We start from the raw sequence: 15,531 nt of genomic DNA on the forward strand, positions 1-15,531 counted from the left end.
TGAACATTTCAACAGTGGTTGCTAAATCCCCACTATTTCCTTTCGTGTGACTCATTTGAGTTTTGGATACACTTTATTTTTAGTTGCATGTCCTAAAATAAGCTCTAAAAACGGATGGACAGGTTGGATTTCTCGTAAACATCACAGTGGGCCCAACCATAAACCTTGTGCAGAAACTTCCGGGGAGAGGCTTTTTGCATTAAATCTGCTTCCCATGCAGCCCACTAATGCTGCCAATAATGAGGAGGGATTGGACAATACTTTTTGTGCCCCACTATAATATATATGTTTTATCCATACTGTTCATCTATTTTTCTAGATCATTCTAATGCATTGGCCTATGAATGAGATAAATCCAAATCTCATGTGGACCACAACATAAGAAAACAGTGGTGATTGAAACGCACACCATTAAAAACTTTCTAAGCCCACTGCGTAATGTTTATTTCCCATCTAACCTGTTGATTAGGTCAGGCAAATGAAAGGAAAACACAAATATTAGGTTCATCCAGAACTTTTTTTGTCCCCACGAAGCTTTTAATAGTGGGCATTCAATCACCCACTGTTTCCTATGGTCTAGTCCACAAGAAATTTAGATCTTCCTCATTTTTTTTTATCATTCCTTAGAACGATATGGAAAAAACGAATGAATGGTATGGATAAAACACTTATGAATGGAATGGATAAAACATGTACGATTGGTGAAAGCATGCTACTGGGTAGCGGATTTCCTGCTAAAGCCTTTTTGGAGGAAGTTTCTGCATCTTGGGGTAGTACCTAATCTGCACCAGTCAGATCCACCTGAGGTGGGCACCATTGTCTCACCATTTCTTATGGTGTGGTCTACCAGATATTAGGATCTACTTCAAGTTTGGGCACATGCCTTAAAATGAGATGGCCAAGGGGATGGATGAAGTGGATATAAAACAAATACTTGATGGTGGACTCCACAATACCCAACATATCAAATACAATGGAAAACAAGAGTGGTGTTCACGTTCGAAGTTTTGCTAAAAAAAAACAACAACAACAAGCTTCTCATTCACTTCCCTATTGTATCATTGGCTGTTTCTTTAGCCTCTTTGTAGAAGATTAGAAATATTTTTTTTTGCACTATTTTTTTTATGGATAATGATATATTAATTTTCTATTAAGTACTTTAGGTTATTTGAATTAAATGGTATGCTTTTATTTTTATTTAATAAAAAATAATTTCTTCATAAAGTAAAACATTTTCAAACTGGGCAAATGTTTCAAATTAACAAATTTCAAGCATTCCAAATGTTTGCTAACAAACGGGTTCTTTCAAATTCAATACTTAATTGTCAAATTTCAGCCATAGTTATCAAACAAATTTTTTGACTTCAGATTTAAACTTCGTGTTTAGATTTAGATTTAGGCTTCAGATTTTAAATTCAGCTTTAGACTTCAAATCTAACAAACAGTGCCTAAATGGGTCTTAAAGCAACTAATGAAGTCCGAGTCCCTAGTGTTATTGGACTAACATAAGCATCTTCATCTTGCTAGGAATCATTGAATGTCATGCTGAAGGTAAATACTAAATATCATGAATTTGTGCAATGTTGTCCGTGCCGAGAGTGAATAATTGTTTTGATCAAAGAGAGCGTTGATTTAGGATAATTACTTATAACGTAGGAAATCAAATATGCTTTTCTACTTTTTGAATGATAAGTATGTTATTTATTTTGATTAAGTATAAACTAAAGTAGCTTATCCAGAGTAACTTACGAACCAAACGCCCCTTAATTAAGAAGTGCTACTCATTCCCTTTTAGCCGTCCACATCCAACCGATTGGGTGGCTACGATGCCCTAAGAACCTTGATCTCCTGGACGTGTTCCATTCTCAATGAGGTTCAAAATGTGAACGACCTGGATTAAACTAAATAGACGCCAGGATTATGGTTAAAGATTCCAAATTAGTCCACCCCGGCTCAAGAAGAAAGAAAGTTTCAAGAAAGTGAGTAGAAATGGGCTTTGCCAAAGTAGGCCATGAGCCCCTCAAAACACCCTTGTGGGACTGTGGAAAGATCTCACTGCTAAACAAGAAGAAAATCATCTCCACCTCCTAGCCAATCGGACATTTGCAGCAATGGTGAAAGCAATCAGAGTGCATGAGCTTGGTGGGCCAGAGGCAAGCCTCTACCTTCTTCAACCCCTACTGTTTCCTTTCTTTTCTACCGTTTCCAATACTCACCACCAGTCTCCCCCTTAAATGGTTGTGACCACTAGATAGACTGCTTCCTATGAAAACAGGAGATGTTCATGGGTTGTGTGGATTTTGATTCTGATATGGGTTTGGTGGTCTGTTTTTGTTTGGTGTTGGGGCTTTAAGGGGTTTGAGTTTGTTTGGATGGTTTGGTAGGTAAATTCATGGAAACCCCATTTCGTTCGGGTTGGATTGAAATCGTCAGTATTGATCTTTCCATCCCATTGTTGGGATTTGAAGCTTGGTTAAATTCATGAAAATCATCTTCATCAAAATATTTGTTGGTATGCAATCAAACTCATTTCCTATCTGAATTCCTCTAAACCAAGATCGATCCTTGGGCCAATTGTTCAATATCTAATTGACCCACTTCTTATTTTTCTAGAATTTTTTAGTTTATTGGATAGTTTTGAAATTTCCCACATCAATTTTTTTGGGGTTGATTTGTCAAGATATCAGGTAAAACCCAGTTCTTGGTTGATTTATCAAAAACCTTTTTCAGTTTTGTTTGAGTCACTGTTTGGCGGACGTGTAAAAATGAGTTCATCTCATTTTAGCTAACAGAAATTCTGTAGTTAAAATGAGTCGAACTCATTTTTAGGCACCTACCAAACAGTGCACAAGTATCTCTGCCTATTGAATTGAACTTGTTTCTGAAATCAATTCACATGGCCTTGATTGAAATCACAAATATCAATCTAGGGTCAATTCTCGATGTCGAGCTGAACCCGGTTCTAATTTTTTCTTGATTATCTGTTTCTTTGGTAGTTCCGCGCATCGGTTGTGTTGTGGGTTTAGAACTGCTGTATTACTTCAATGGTTTGATGCTATTCGGATTACATCTCGTGTGCTGCTGACACTCATTGGATTTGTCTGGCTATAGGCTAAATTCCAATGTTTTCAATGTGCGATTTTGATTTGAGATTTTCACTTCTTCTTGTTCTTCTTCTTTTTTTCCCCCGTTTTTTAAAACAACAGGTCTTGAAGTGGGAGGATGTGGAAATAGGAGAGCCCAAGGAGGGAGAGATCCGTGTGAAAAACAAAGCGATTGGGCTCAATTTCAATGATGTCTATTTCCGCACAGGGTTGTACAAAACAGCCTTGCCTTTCACTCCAGGTGAACATGTTGAGTAGCACTCTTTTGTTTTATGAGAAATTCAGATTCCATTTTGCTAAAGGTTCTGTCTACATACTTGGTTTAAGGTCCATCTTAGACATGCCGCCTTATTGTGGTTGGCATGGCTTCCGAAGTGTACAAAATATCTTTGTAATCCCTGTTTTTCTCACATCTCCACCCCAAATCACAAGTGAATAAGAACTGCAATGTACTGCTTTTATCTCAATCACAATTTGCATGAATTGCATCCTGCCCATCTTGGGAACTGATAAGTCAAATTCCACACACTATTTTATGATACTTTCAAGATCCTATGATAGCCCCAAAACCTAATTCCATGTGAACTGTAAGGAACCGTAGCAATTAAGTCATAACGGCATTGTTTTTGAAGCAAATACTAAGTATGATACTCGTAATTTCATTTTCTGGGGAGTGAGGGAGGGCTCCAGTACTCTACTATATTGTAGTGTTCCTCAACTCTTTCTATGCTGACCAGAGAATGTACCCACCACCAAAATATTAGCTCTTTCTAGTTGGTTTCTTATGAGTGTCCTCTGTTTCCATCACCTTTTCTGTAGTTCTGTTTGATTTTATCTGATCAGCTCCCAAATCAAGTGCTCCGTAGCCAATGCAGTCAGTCCGAGTTTCAATTGGTTGATTTTCAACTGTAAAGCTAGCAATCTTGATCTCTTTATCCTAGTGGTCAGGATCACTATTTCAGCACGATTATTGGATCATGGATCATCCATATTAGTCGCAGAAGATGGATGGTTCTGACTATCAATCCATTGCTGCATGTGGGAAGTGCCCTTGTGCATGAGAATTGACAAGATGAAGGAATTTTAGTTTACTCAGCAAATGGTGGTGGAGATTTGGCAAGGAGAACAACGCTTTGTTGCACAACATTAGTGTGGAGAAAATACAGTGAATCAGATAGGGGCTGGAAGCAAGGTGTCAGAAGCAGGCAGCTCTCTCAAAAATGTGGAAACAAATCATGGCTTTGGGTGATCAGTCAAAGCCCTGGGACAAACTGTTGGAGGGAGGATTTCATTTCGTGGTAAACAGTGGAAAATCAGTCTGGTTTTGGGAAGATGAATGGGTCGATGATGTTTGCTGGCCACAAAATTCTCAAGGCTTTTCAGAATCGTGCGCGCAACAAAGGAGCTTCTGTGAGACAATGTCTTGAGTATCACGAACATAAACAGGTGTGGATCATCACCAATAGAAGGAATCTCATGGTGGTAGAGATGGAAGATCTCCATGCCTTACTACACCCGTTGGAAGAGTTGCATCTCAGTCACCAAGGTGAGGATACTAGAATGTGGAAGATGGAATCATTGGGTATGTTCTCAGCAAAATCTTCCTTTCAGAATTTACAAACATGTGATTAGTCCCATTTTTCTCTGCCGTCACGTGATATGTAATCTTGATTTTCTTGGGTAGTGCTTGGGGCCGCCCCTCGGCACCCCCTTTGTAGTTTTCTTTTTGTTTTTTAATAAAATTTCTGTTATCTTTCAAAATATAGAAATAAAAATCAAAGGCCCCTCCAAGCTATCCTCGATAAGGTGTTGACAATTGGGAAGCTGAAACTCAGGGGCATTCCCATGCGGAGTGGGTGCTTTATGTGCAAATCCAGTGAAGAGGATGGCAAGCATTCCTTCATTCACTGTTCAGTGGCTTCTGCTAGTTTGATTCAAATCCTATCGTACCTTCACATGGCTTGGGTTTTCAACCAATCAATTGAAGTGACCTTCATTTGTTGATGCAAAGGCCCATTTCATGGTAAGGGGAAAGTCCGTTGGAACCTCTTCAATGGCTTCTGCTATTTGGAGTCACATCCTATTGGACCTTCACATGGCTTGGGTTTCAATCAATTGAAGTGACCTTCATTTGTTGGTGCAAAGGCCCGTTTCGTGGACAGGGGAAAATCTGTTGGAACCTCTTCCCTCTTGCTATCTGTTGGGAGATTTGGAAGGAAAGAAACAACATGATTTCAATGACTAGCAACAACCCACGAAGATGATAACAGACAAAGTAAAAGGTTTATTGTTTAGTGGGCCTCGTTTTCTAAGGATTTCAATGGCTGTTTGCTGTCCGAAATTGACAAAGAGTGGTCCTGTCTAGCAGCAAATTCTCTTTCCGATTCTAGGCTTCCCGCCGTGTGGTCCCCTCCTCCTAGCAGATGTTACAAATTGAATATTCACAGGCCGATAGGTTCTAGCAGCAATACAATGTTTGGAGGTGTTCTTAGAGATTGTGGGAAGAGTGGTCTGTGCGTTTTCTGGGGCCATTTGATCTTTGCCATCCTGCTCACGTGGAATTGATTGAATTGTGAAAGAGTCTTCACATCCAAGTTGTTATTGGCATCAATCCCCACAATCATTGAAGAACATGTGTAAAATGTTCTTCAGTGGGCTCTCAACAAACTACAGGCACTCTGCTACATCTTTAATGAGATTAGATCCAGCCTCTAGATTAAATAGTTCATTTAATATTGTTAGTAAGGACTAAGGAGTCTAATAATGTAGCTGTAGGTCTTACACTTTAAGGTCCCAGTTGTCCCGACTCCCGACCTTTGTATAGGGACTTTGGTCCCCTTTTGATTCCCTATAAATAAATTACAATTATCTGCTAAAAAAATCTAATTTTAAACTTTCTTTGAATTGATTATAATAGACTAGACGTTTGAAAAAAATTATAACACTCAAAACTCTCATAAGACAATCAGAAGGGAGAACACATATATAAGCCTGGATCTCTTCATTTTGAGGGATGTCTGAATTCTAGAGCATGTTCTCTTTTTATAAAAGAGGATATGAGCTTTAATGATTTGGCCTTACTGTAGAGATATGTGATTGTACTATAGTAATGTTACTTCTATTGTAGACAGATTCCATAGTACTTCAACAATGTTGCTTTCGCTATTGCAGGATGTCCGAAACCTTACTTTTGCAAATGACGATGCATATTCTTTTTAGGTGAAGAATCTACCTTGTAGTACTTGGTGAAAAATTAGCCGTACCTTGAATGATGTGGAGTTAAGTTGACTTGAGGGCGACCGCTTTGTCTTTTAGCATTGAAGAGATTGTGAAAAATCTTAGTAAATATCTTGCGAACTTTAGGTACTTCTCCTTAATCATTCGAGCTTGTTGTGAGATTATAGAGAAGTTTTGTTTCTTTAAGAAATTTTGAAAGTCTGATTCACGAGTTCTAGTTTGAGAATAATAAAAAATTTTATAAGTCACCACGTCTTGTCCTTGGAGCATCGATGTTGGTGACATTACCAAATTGAAATTAAGGTAGTCGTCTCTGTTATCATTTCCGAGAGATACTTTAGGGAGATCTTCGGGAATTTCTAAAATGTTGAGATCTTCATTATCCTCTTTAGTTTTTCAAACAATTCTTTATATATATATATATATATATATATATATATATATATATATATATATATATATATATATATATATATATATATAAGTCTAGATTTTTAATTAAAATCTTTTGTTATATATTTTCTCAAAGTGGTGTTTATTATTATTATTATTATTATTATTTTGTGCCTATCAATTGTGAAGAAATAACTAGAGCTTCGCCTTTTGACATATATTCGAAGTTAAACTTTTCCCACCAGTTAATTAAAATTTGTCTTTCTAGAATGAGTGGAAGAGTTTGGGAATCGAGGGAGAATTTCCAAATTGAGATCTTCATTATACTCTTTTAAGAGGGCATCAATGAGTTTTTCAAATAATTCTTCTTCTTCTTCTTTTTTACAAGTCTATGTTCTTAATTAAGATATTTTGTTTTATATTTTCTTTAAATGATTTGTTTTTCTAATCAATTTTAAAGAAATAACTAGAGCTTTGTCTTTTGGCATATATTTGAAGTTAAACTTATCCTACCATTTAAGGCTTATTTGTCTTTCTAGAAGAGTGGAAAAGTTTGGGAATCAAGGGAAAATTCCCATTTAAGAATCCATAGTAAGAAATTACTAGCAAAAAAAATACAATGAGTGAAATTGTTCTAGTGTGGAGAACAATTTGGTTTTAAATTCTTCGTACTTTGGCTAAAGGAGAGAGAAGAAGGTCTATGGTTGAATTGATGGTTTTGATAAAAGAACATATTATTCCATGCTTTTACGTAGTCCTAATAATTACAATAAACACAACCATTATAAAGAAATCTTAATATCATGGGCTTATAGAGTTGGTCTATTCCCCATTCTAAAGGAGAAATGATATTAAATATCGTGAATTCCGAATAAGCAATTTATAAGGAGTTTCCTCAATGGAAGTGTTTAATTTGAACACTTCTAGAGTCTTGAAGGATTTTGGAATAATATTCCTGGGTTTTACTATGAGATGGGGGTCTTGGTATTTACCTCCCCGGGGAAAGTATTTTGATACAATTTGTCATCGTTGTGACAAATATCGTGGCTTGTTGGAAAGAACAAGATCTTGACCGTGTATAACATTCGAAAAGGGTTATAGTTCTTCCCAACATCTTCCTTCTCTGTTATATGGATGCGGAATCTATCGAACTTCTCCTTATTCATTTCATCGTTGTGGGTGAAGTTCGGAACAATGTCATCCTTTCATTTGGTGTTAATTGGGTGATGCCTACCTCTATTACTTATCTTTTTCGATCATGGCATGTGTGGGGTCCAAGAGGCAAGAGATCAACTAGATGGAAAGTACCATTCCCCTATGGTTATTTGATCCATCTAGGATGAGAGGAATAGCCACTGCTTTCGGAACAATAAATGTTCTTCTCAAAGGGTGATTCAAAGGGTTTTCAATGTATTAAGGATTGGGTGCCTTAATAGGCTGTTTGTTTGTCTTTGTATTTCTCTTTACCTTGTTTGCCCTGTTTTCTTTTTTGCCTTTCTTGGCTTGAATAAAATCAATATTAAAAAAAATAAAAAGTATTCCACCATATCCTATATCAGAAGCATATCTCTTGAAATTATCTTTTTGCTTCAAGGTTGGGAATACTAAGGCATGGAAGGGTTTCAAGCTTTTGCTTAATTCTTTGAACAACTTGAATATGATTGATTTACCAACCTAGGAGTTTTTCTTTATCCTTTGTGTTAACAATTTTCGTTGTTGAGAAAGTTTTTTTTTTTTTATAAATTTTTTATTAATAGAAATTAGAGAGATAATTGAGGCAATCCAAAGATCTTTGTAATTGATATTTTTCTATAATACCATTTGGAAATTTGTTAGCGAAATAAATAACCCTATGGATTGAGGTGATTTTACCCTGGGTCATTCTATGACCAAAAAAATTAATTTCTATTTGAAATAGTTTTATTTTTCTTTTGGATATTACTAGGCCATTTTGTTTTATTACTTTGAGAAACACATTTAAATGTTTTTAGTGTTGATCGATGGATTTAGAGAAGATCAATACATCATCTATATATACAATAGAAAATTTTGTATAATGAAAAACAATTCATTAATTATCCTTTAAAACTTAGAGGGAGCATTTTTTAATCCGAATGGCATTACATTCCGTTTTGTAATGTTTAAATAGGACAGTAAAAGCCGTCTTATATCGGACTTTTGGTTTAATCTAGAATTACTGGAAAACTGATTTCATATCAAATTTAAAAAAGATTGTAGCTTTGTAAAGCCATTTCAATAAGTCGTGTTTGTTTGGGATTGGATATTGAATTCATTTAAAGATGGAATTCTGATCACCCACCTGCAACATGCAGATGATACTCTATTATTTTGCAATTCGGATGCCACTTTGGTGGACAACTTGTGGAAGATCATTGTGTGTTTCGAAGCGGTTCGGGCCTAAAAGATTAACATCGACGAAAATGAGATGCTGGGAATTCATGTTTCCCACGATGAGCTTGTCATTTTTGCTAGAGTTTTCAGGTGCAAGATAGGTTCGTTTCCATCTACTAACCTTGGGCTCCCTCTGTGTATTGGGAAGTCGGACAAGCATCTCTGAGATAAGGTTATTAAAAGAACTGAGAGAAAACTTTTGAGTTGGAACTATCAGTACTTATCTTATGTGGGGAGGCTTACCCTTATTAAAGTAGCCTTTTTGAATATGCTAGTATACTTCATGTCACTTTTCAAATGTCTGAGGAAGGTGGTTGGAAGACTTGAAAAGCTGAGATGGGACTTCTTTTGGAGAGAGGCCAATGAGGGTGGAAAGTTTCATCTTCTCAGTTGGGGGATAGAGAGGGGCGTGGGGATAGAGAGAAGCCTCATGAATCTTGCTTTTCTTGGAAAGTGGCATTGGATATTTGAAGCCGAATCAGGGAGACTGTGGAGGGAGATCGTGGCCAACAAATATGTAGTAGTAGAGGGTGGGTGGTACGTGAAGAGGTCATCGTTGTATCGCGCTTCGGGTATCTGGAAAGGTGTTGTGTTGACTGAACACCTAGTTTGTAGCAAGAGTGTGTTTACTCTTGGCAATTGATCTCGCATCCACTTTTGGAAGGACATTTGGTGGGCGATTCGCATGTCCAAGAGGTCTTCCTTTGGCCCTTCTCGCTCCTTATCGTTTTGTTACAGTTGCAAGATGCTTCTCTATCGTTGGGGGTGCTATAGCTTGGAGCCCCACATGTCGTAGGAACTTGGCAAATGACAAGGTGTGTGATTTGATTGGTCTTATGAATCTATTGAAGCATGTCGTCCCCTCGGATGAGGACTCCATGATATGGAAAGCCCACCCTTCCGGGAGATTTTCTGTCCAATCCTTATTCTCTTGTCTATATTTATTAGATAGAATCCATGGCCCATCTCATCCTTTGCACCATTGGTTCCATGGGGCTACTCCTAGAGTGGCGGTGTTTGTTTGGTTGGTGGGAAGAAAGAGAGTTTTGACGATTGATAATCTGCAGCGGATCCCTTATTCTTCCTAATATATGTTTGATGTGCATGAAGGACGCAAAATCTATTCATCACTTATTTATCTACTGCCATTTTGTTCAAAGAGTGTGGGAATTCTTTTTCTCCACGTCTCATTTAGCTTGGGTTATGCAGAAGTCGGTGGATGATCTTCTTTGGGCGTGGCATGGCAGCAGAGTTGGGAAAGCTAGGAAAACAGTTTGGGGGCTCCTTATCACGGCTATTTTTTGGGTTATTTAGAAAGAACGGAACGAGTGATGCTTTCGAAACGGAAAGTCCTTGGTCGATGATATCATTTGTATGGTCAACAATCTATTGTTGGGTTAGGACCCTCATGTAGCTATAGGCAGCTAGCGCTGCTTCTTAATCTTTTTCTGATCTTTTAGATGCTTTGTACTCTTTTCATGTTTTGCGGGCATTCTAATAAATTGTTGTTACATCTAAAAAGAGGATTTATAATTAATGATTGATCTTGGGGCTCCTCTCTTGAGCGCAACTGCATTCTCAATATAAAGATTGGACGGCTCCATGGTTATGAACTTAGTCTTATTAAGCCTAGGAAGTTAGATCATGGTCGACAGATTCTGCATCCATATACTAGGAAATTAAGATTTCCTTATGATGGTTGTTTTTATAACAATTGGGACCACGTAAAAGTATGAAACAGTGTGTTCTTTATCATAACCGTTAATCAAACATTCTTGGTTTCTTCAATTTGACTCTTCCTTCAATTCTAACCTTCTTGCCTATTTCTTCTTTAGGTCTTGGAGCAACCGTAGATCTTCTTCCCTCTCCCCTTCAGCTAATGTACGAAAAACTTAAAATCAAATTATTTTCTGCATTAGAACAATTTTTCACTCCTTATATTTTTTTCATTGGTAATTTCTTACTGTTTGATTCTCATATGGGAATTCTCCCTTGATTCTCATGCTTTTCCAACCACTCTCGAAAGACAAATAAGCTTTAAATGATGGGATAAATTTAATTTCGAATATATGCTAAAAGGTAAAGTTCCAGTTATTTCTTCAAAATCGATAGTCATGAAAAAAATCATTAGAGAAAATCTAAAACAAAAGATTTTAATTAAAAATTTAGACTTAACGAAAGAAGAATTGTTTGAAAAACTCATTAATGCCCCTATTAAAATAAGATAATGAAGATCTTAACATCCCAGAAATTCACGAGGATATTCCTTAAATATCTCTCAAAAACCTTAATGGAGACGGTTGTTTTTATCTCAATTTGGTTATCTCACCAGCATCGGTTCAATTTATGCTCTAAGGACGAGTCCGAAGAATATATATATATATATCATTCCAAATTAGAACTTATGAATTAGCCTTTCAAATTTCTTAAAGAAACTAAGCTTCTCCATAAGCTCAGAACAGCTAATAGCTTGAATAATTTAGGAGAATTCCTTAAAGTTAGTAAGATCTTTACCAAGGTTTTCCACCAGCTCTTCAATGTTAAAAGACAAAGCAATTTTTCTTAAGCTGGCTTAATTCCACATCATTCAAGACACGTGGCTAATTCTCCACCAAGTGCTAAAAGGCATATTTCTTCACCTGAAAAGAAGATATATTGTCATTTGCAAAAGTAAGATTCCAGGTATCCTGCAGTAGTGAAAGAAATATTATTAAAGTATTATAGAATCCCTCTACAGTAAAAGTAACATTATTATAGTACGATCGCATCTCTCCACAACACGGTCAAATCATTAAAACTCCTATCCTTTTCTGTAAAAGGAGAACAAGCTCCATAACTTAGGCATCACTTGAAGTAGAGAGATCCATACTTATATGTGTTTTCCTTTTTGAGTGTCTTGTGAGAGTTTTGAGTGTTGTAATCTCCTTCTAGTATTGGACTTTTTCAAACATCTAGTCTATTGTAATCTTTGGAAGTATTCATTCTTAGAAATTTGTAATAAATATAGTTTCTTTAGTGAAGTTCAGTTTGCTAGCTTAAATCAATCCTCCTCATATCTTGGTATTAGAGCTAATCCAGAGAAAGTTCTTGAGCTCTATTTGTTTACCCTTATGAATTTTATACTCTTGGGTCCGAAGCCTCTTGTCTCGCATCATTTCTGTACGTTCATTGCCAGAGAGAGGTGTTGTTGGGGCTTTCGACGTAAGACGTTGACAGGCCACCTGGATATACAAGCCATAAGATAAATGGACAAAGTCTTGAGATCTATATCTGGTGCTAGCTCCTCTTATTCTAGTTCATCAAGAATAGGTAGAACTATGTCTGTATAAAAAAAAAAAAAAAAGTTCTATAGACATGGAAAAAACCATTCAAAATTGAAATATGCCTACCATACCACTCAGAAAAATCTACAAGAAGGGTGTGTTCCAACTTAAGTCAGATTACTCAATTAAAACTGTTGAGAGAAGAAAGAAAGAAAGAGAAGTAGCCTCATACCTCAATTCATGTGTGAGAGCATAAGAGTGAGAACATACTTGCCTTTCTTTTGCAGGCCGTGAGGCAGCTGGAGTGGTGACAGCTGTGGGACCGGGACTGACCGGCATGAAAGTGGGGGATGTTGTTGCTTATGCTGGAAACCCAATGGGATCTTACACTGAAGAACAGATCCTTCCTGCGAGTGTTGCGGTGCCTGTTCCACCTTCTATCAATCCAATTGTTGCAGCAGCCATAATGGTTAAGGGTATGACAGCACAGTTCCTTGTTCGCCGATGTTTTAAGGTTGGTTTTGTTAAGAACACTGCTTCTGAGCTTTTTGTTGCCTTTCTAGAGTAGGCAATCCATCCCTTCTGTAATTACATGGTCAGGAAGTTCATCTGCTTTGTCTCAGTCATCTTGCATGTACTTGGAAGGCACTGGTGAAATTTTCAGCAGCATCCATTAGTACCAACCAGTACAATTCCTTTAACATAGGTCCACTACTTTTGTCCACGCATATAGTGATCAAGACAATCCATCTGCCAGCCTCAATGGATGGGCAAGACCCAAAAATCACACTGATGACTTGATCCTCTCTGATTGCTGGGCTGTAAATGGAAGGCCCCAACATAGATGGACTAAAATGCCCTCATAAGATGCACTGCTACTCATACATATGCAGGCTTGTGACCATATGCGCACTTCGTTTATATATACACCTGACTTGACTGCGGTTGATTGTTGAAACTGGCAGTCCTTGTTCTTGCAGCTGTAATTATTTGCATGCATGCCTATGAAACTACATACATAAATACATGCATGCATGCATAGAACGTGGACATATATAGAAGCTTTAAGCAGAAGAGCTAACTTGTAATGATACAGATTGAACCTGGGCACACCATCCTTGTCCATGCAGCAGCCGGAGGCATTGGATCTCTACTCTGCCAGTGGGCACATGCCCTGGGTGCCACTGTCATTGGAACCGTGTCAACCGAAGCTAAAGCGGCTCAAGCGGTTGAGGATGGATGCCACCATGTCATAATCTACAACCAAGAGGACTTTGTCAGCAGCGTTGATAAGATAACGTCTGGCAAAGGAGTCAATGTCGTCTATGATTCTGTTGGGAAGGACACATTCCAGGTGAAATCTTTTATCGCAGAAAGTTAAAGCAGTGTTCGGAAGTATCTCAGGACATGGATTTTTGGTGGTGTTGTTTTCCTCCTGTTGAAGAATTTGTTCATTTCAATACTACGTGGATCTAACACAATACGCCCATTTAAGTTTCTTTTCTCTAACCACCTCAAATGCTCAGTCAGTTCACCCGTGAATGGAATTGATTGAACTTTGGGTTACTTCCAAATGCTACCTTATGTGCTCTAGTTGAGAAGTGCTTTTATTGTAAGGATCACTTGTAAGTGGACTCCTATGCAGGGATCGTTGGCGTGCTTGAAGCCTCGGGGATACATGGTGTGCTTCGGGCAGTCATCTGGTATGCCAGATTCAGTTCCATTGTCGGCCCTCGCTGCCAAATCCTTGTACCTGACGAGGCCCTTGCTTACACGATACAATGCTACACGAAATGAGCTGCTGGAAGCTGCCAGAGAACTGTTTGCCAGCATTGCGTCAGGTTTGCTGAAGGTCCATGTTAACCACACCTACCCTCTGTCACATGCCGCACAGGCTCATGCGGACCTCGAGGGAAGGAAAACCACCGGTTCTGTGGTGTTGATACCGGACTCCAACTAATATGCATTGCAAACACAAGGCATTTGGAAGAAACTAAAATGGTCTTTTAATATATATATATATATAGATAAAAATTATGAACTTGGAGAGTGAAAATTTAGTGAATGCATGTACGCGGAAGCAATTATGCAGGTTGGAATGAACGTTTGCAGGGCGTGCATCAGCACAGAATACACGGTATGCATCTCTATTCTTTTTCTTTTTACCCCTTTTTTAAAGTTTCCCTTTCATCACACTAGTTGATTTGGAGCACAGGGCACCCTGTGGTGGGCATCTGACATCCACTCCGTCCATCATCTATGTCAGATCATGTTAGGATGTGAGCCCAAAAATCAGGTTGATGCAAGATTCAAGTGGACCATGCCATGCGAAAAGGGGAGATTGGGATGCTGCTCACCATCGAGACCATCTTTAGGCTTATTGAAGTTTTGGATCAGGTTGATATTTGGCTGGAGTGACCTTATGAGCAGACTGGATGGCATACAAATGTTACAGGAGGCCCCGGTTTCAATGGCAGGCATCCCCATCCATACCTTTCACTGTGGCGTGGTCCAGTTGAGCTTGGTCTGATTTTTGGGTTTATATGCCGTAAAATGATATGGTGCGAATGATGAATTTAAGTAGATGGCACACACAGCTTCTCTTTTTCAATGCAGTGACAGATTACAATGAATGGCAGGCCATGCAAGAATCATGGGGTGCAAAGTGGAAGCTTGATTCTGGATTGGAATTGAAGCCGTCATTTTTAGATCCAGTTGATGTCTCAGTACTCAGGCAAGACACTAGTGGCGAGGAACATTATTCCAGCAGGGTGGGCGGTACCTACCACTCCTTTGTTAACCATAAGTGAATCTGCCGATGTCCAGATCGCTATTTACATGCTTGCCAGACATGTAAAGATGTAAATAGATGTTGGTATTTGTATTTTGTGGTTGGAATGGTTGTTGTAAGATTATAAATGGAGTGTGCTGAGCTTGTACGTGCATTTTATGGTACGTTAAGATGTGTGCAAGGAGATCTTTGTTGTTATAAATGATAGGACTCGTTTTTTTAAAGTCCTACATGGCGGGACCATCGGACTTGCAGTCTTCGCTTCGGGCTTAACTTTGGTTGTTAGCATATGTATGCCAAGGGCTGGCCTGGGCCTAAAAGTAAATTCTAT

The 15,531-nt window shown here is 38.1% G+C and overlaps 1 protein-coding gene across 2 annotated transcripts; it reads left to right on the plus strand.

Moving 5' to 3' along the window:
• Positions 1–1,975: 1,975 nt before the first annotated feature.
• On the plus strand, positions 1,976–15,364 carry LOC131248231 (uncharacterized). Of its 2 annotated transcripts, XM_058248400.1 has the most exons (7): positions 2,203–2,512; positions 3,207–3,345; positions 4,046–4,650; positions 12,697–12,923; positions 13,506–13,763; positions 14,055–14,546; positions 15,049–15,364. In XM_058248400.1, exons 3-6 carry the CDS (start codon positions 4,437–4,439, stop codon positions 14,367–14,369), a joined length of 1,014 nt encoding a protein of 337 aa, XP_058104383.1. In that variant the 5' UTR covers positions 2,203–2,512; positions 3,207–3,345; positions 4,046–4,436; the 3' UTR covers positions 14,370–14,546; positions 15,049–15,364. The 2 variants fall into 2 exon arrangements, with proteins under 2 accessions (XP_058104384.1, XP_058104383.1); XM_058248401.1 differs by lacking the exons at positions 2,203–2,512; positions 4,046–4,650 and adding an exon at positions 1,976–2,153.
• The last annotated feature ends 167 nt before the right edge of the window (positions 15,365–15,531 follow it).

Source organism: Magnolia sinica, chromosome 6 (genome assembly GCF_029962835.1).
Source record: "Magnolia sinica isolate HGM2019 chromosome 6, MsV1, whole genome shotgun sequence".
NCBI classification, from domain to species: domain Eukaryota; kingdom Viridiplantae; phylum Streptophyta; class Magnoliopsida; order Magnoliales; family Magnoliaceae; genus Magnolia; species Magnolia sinica.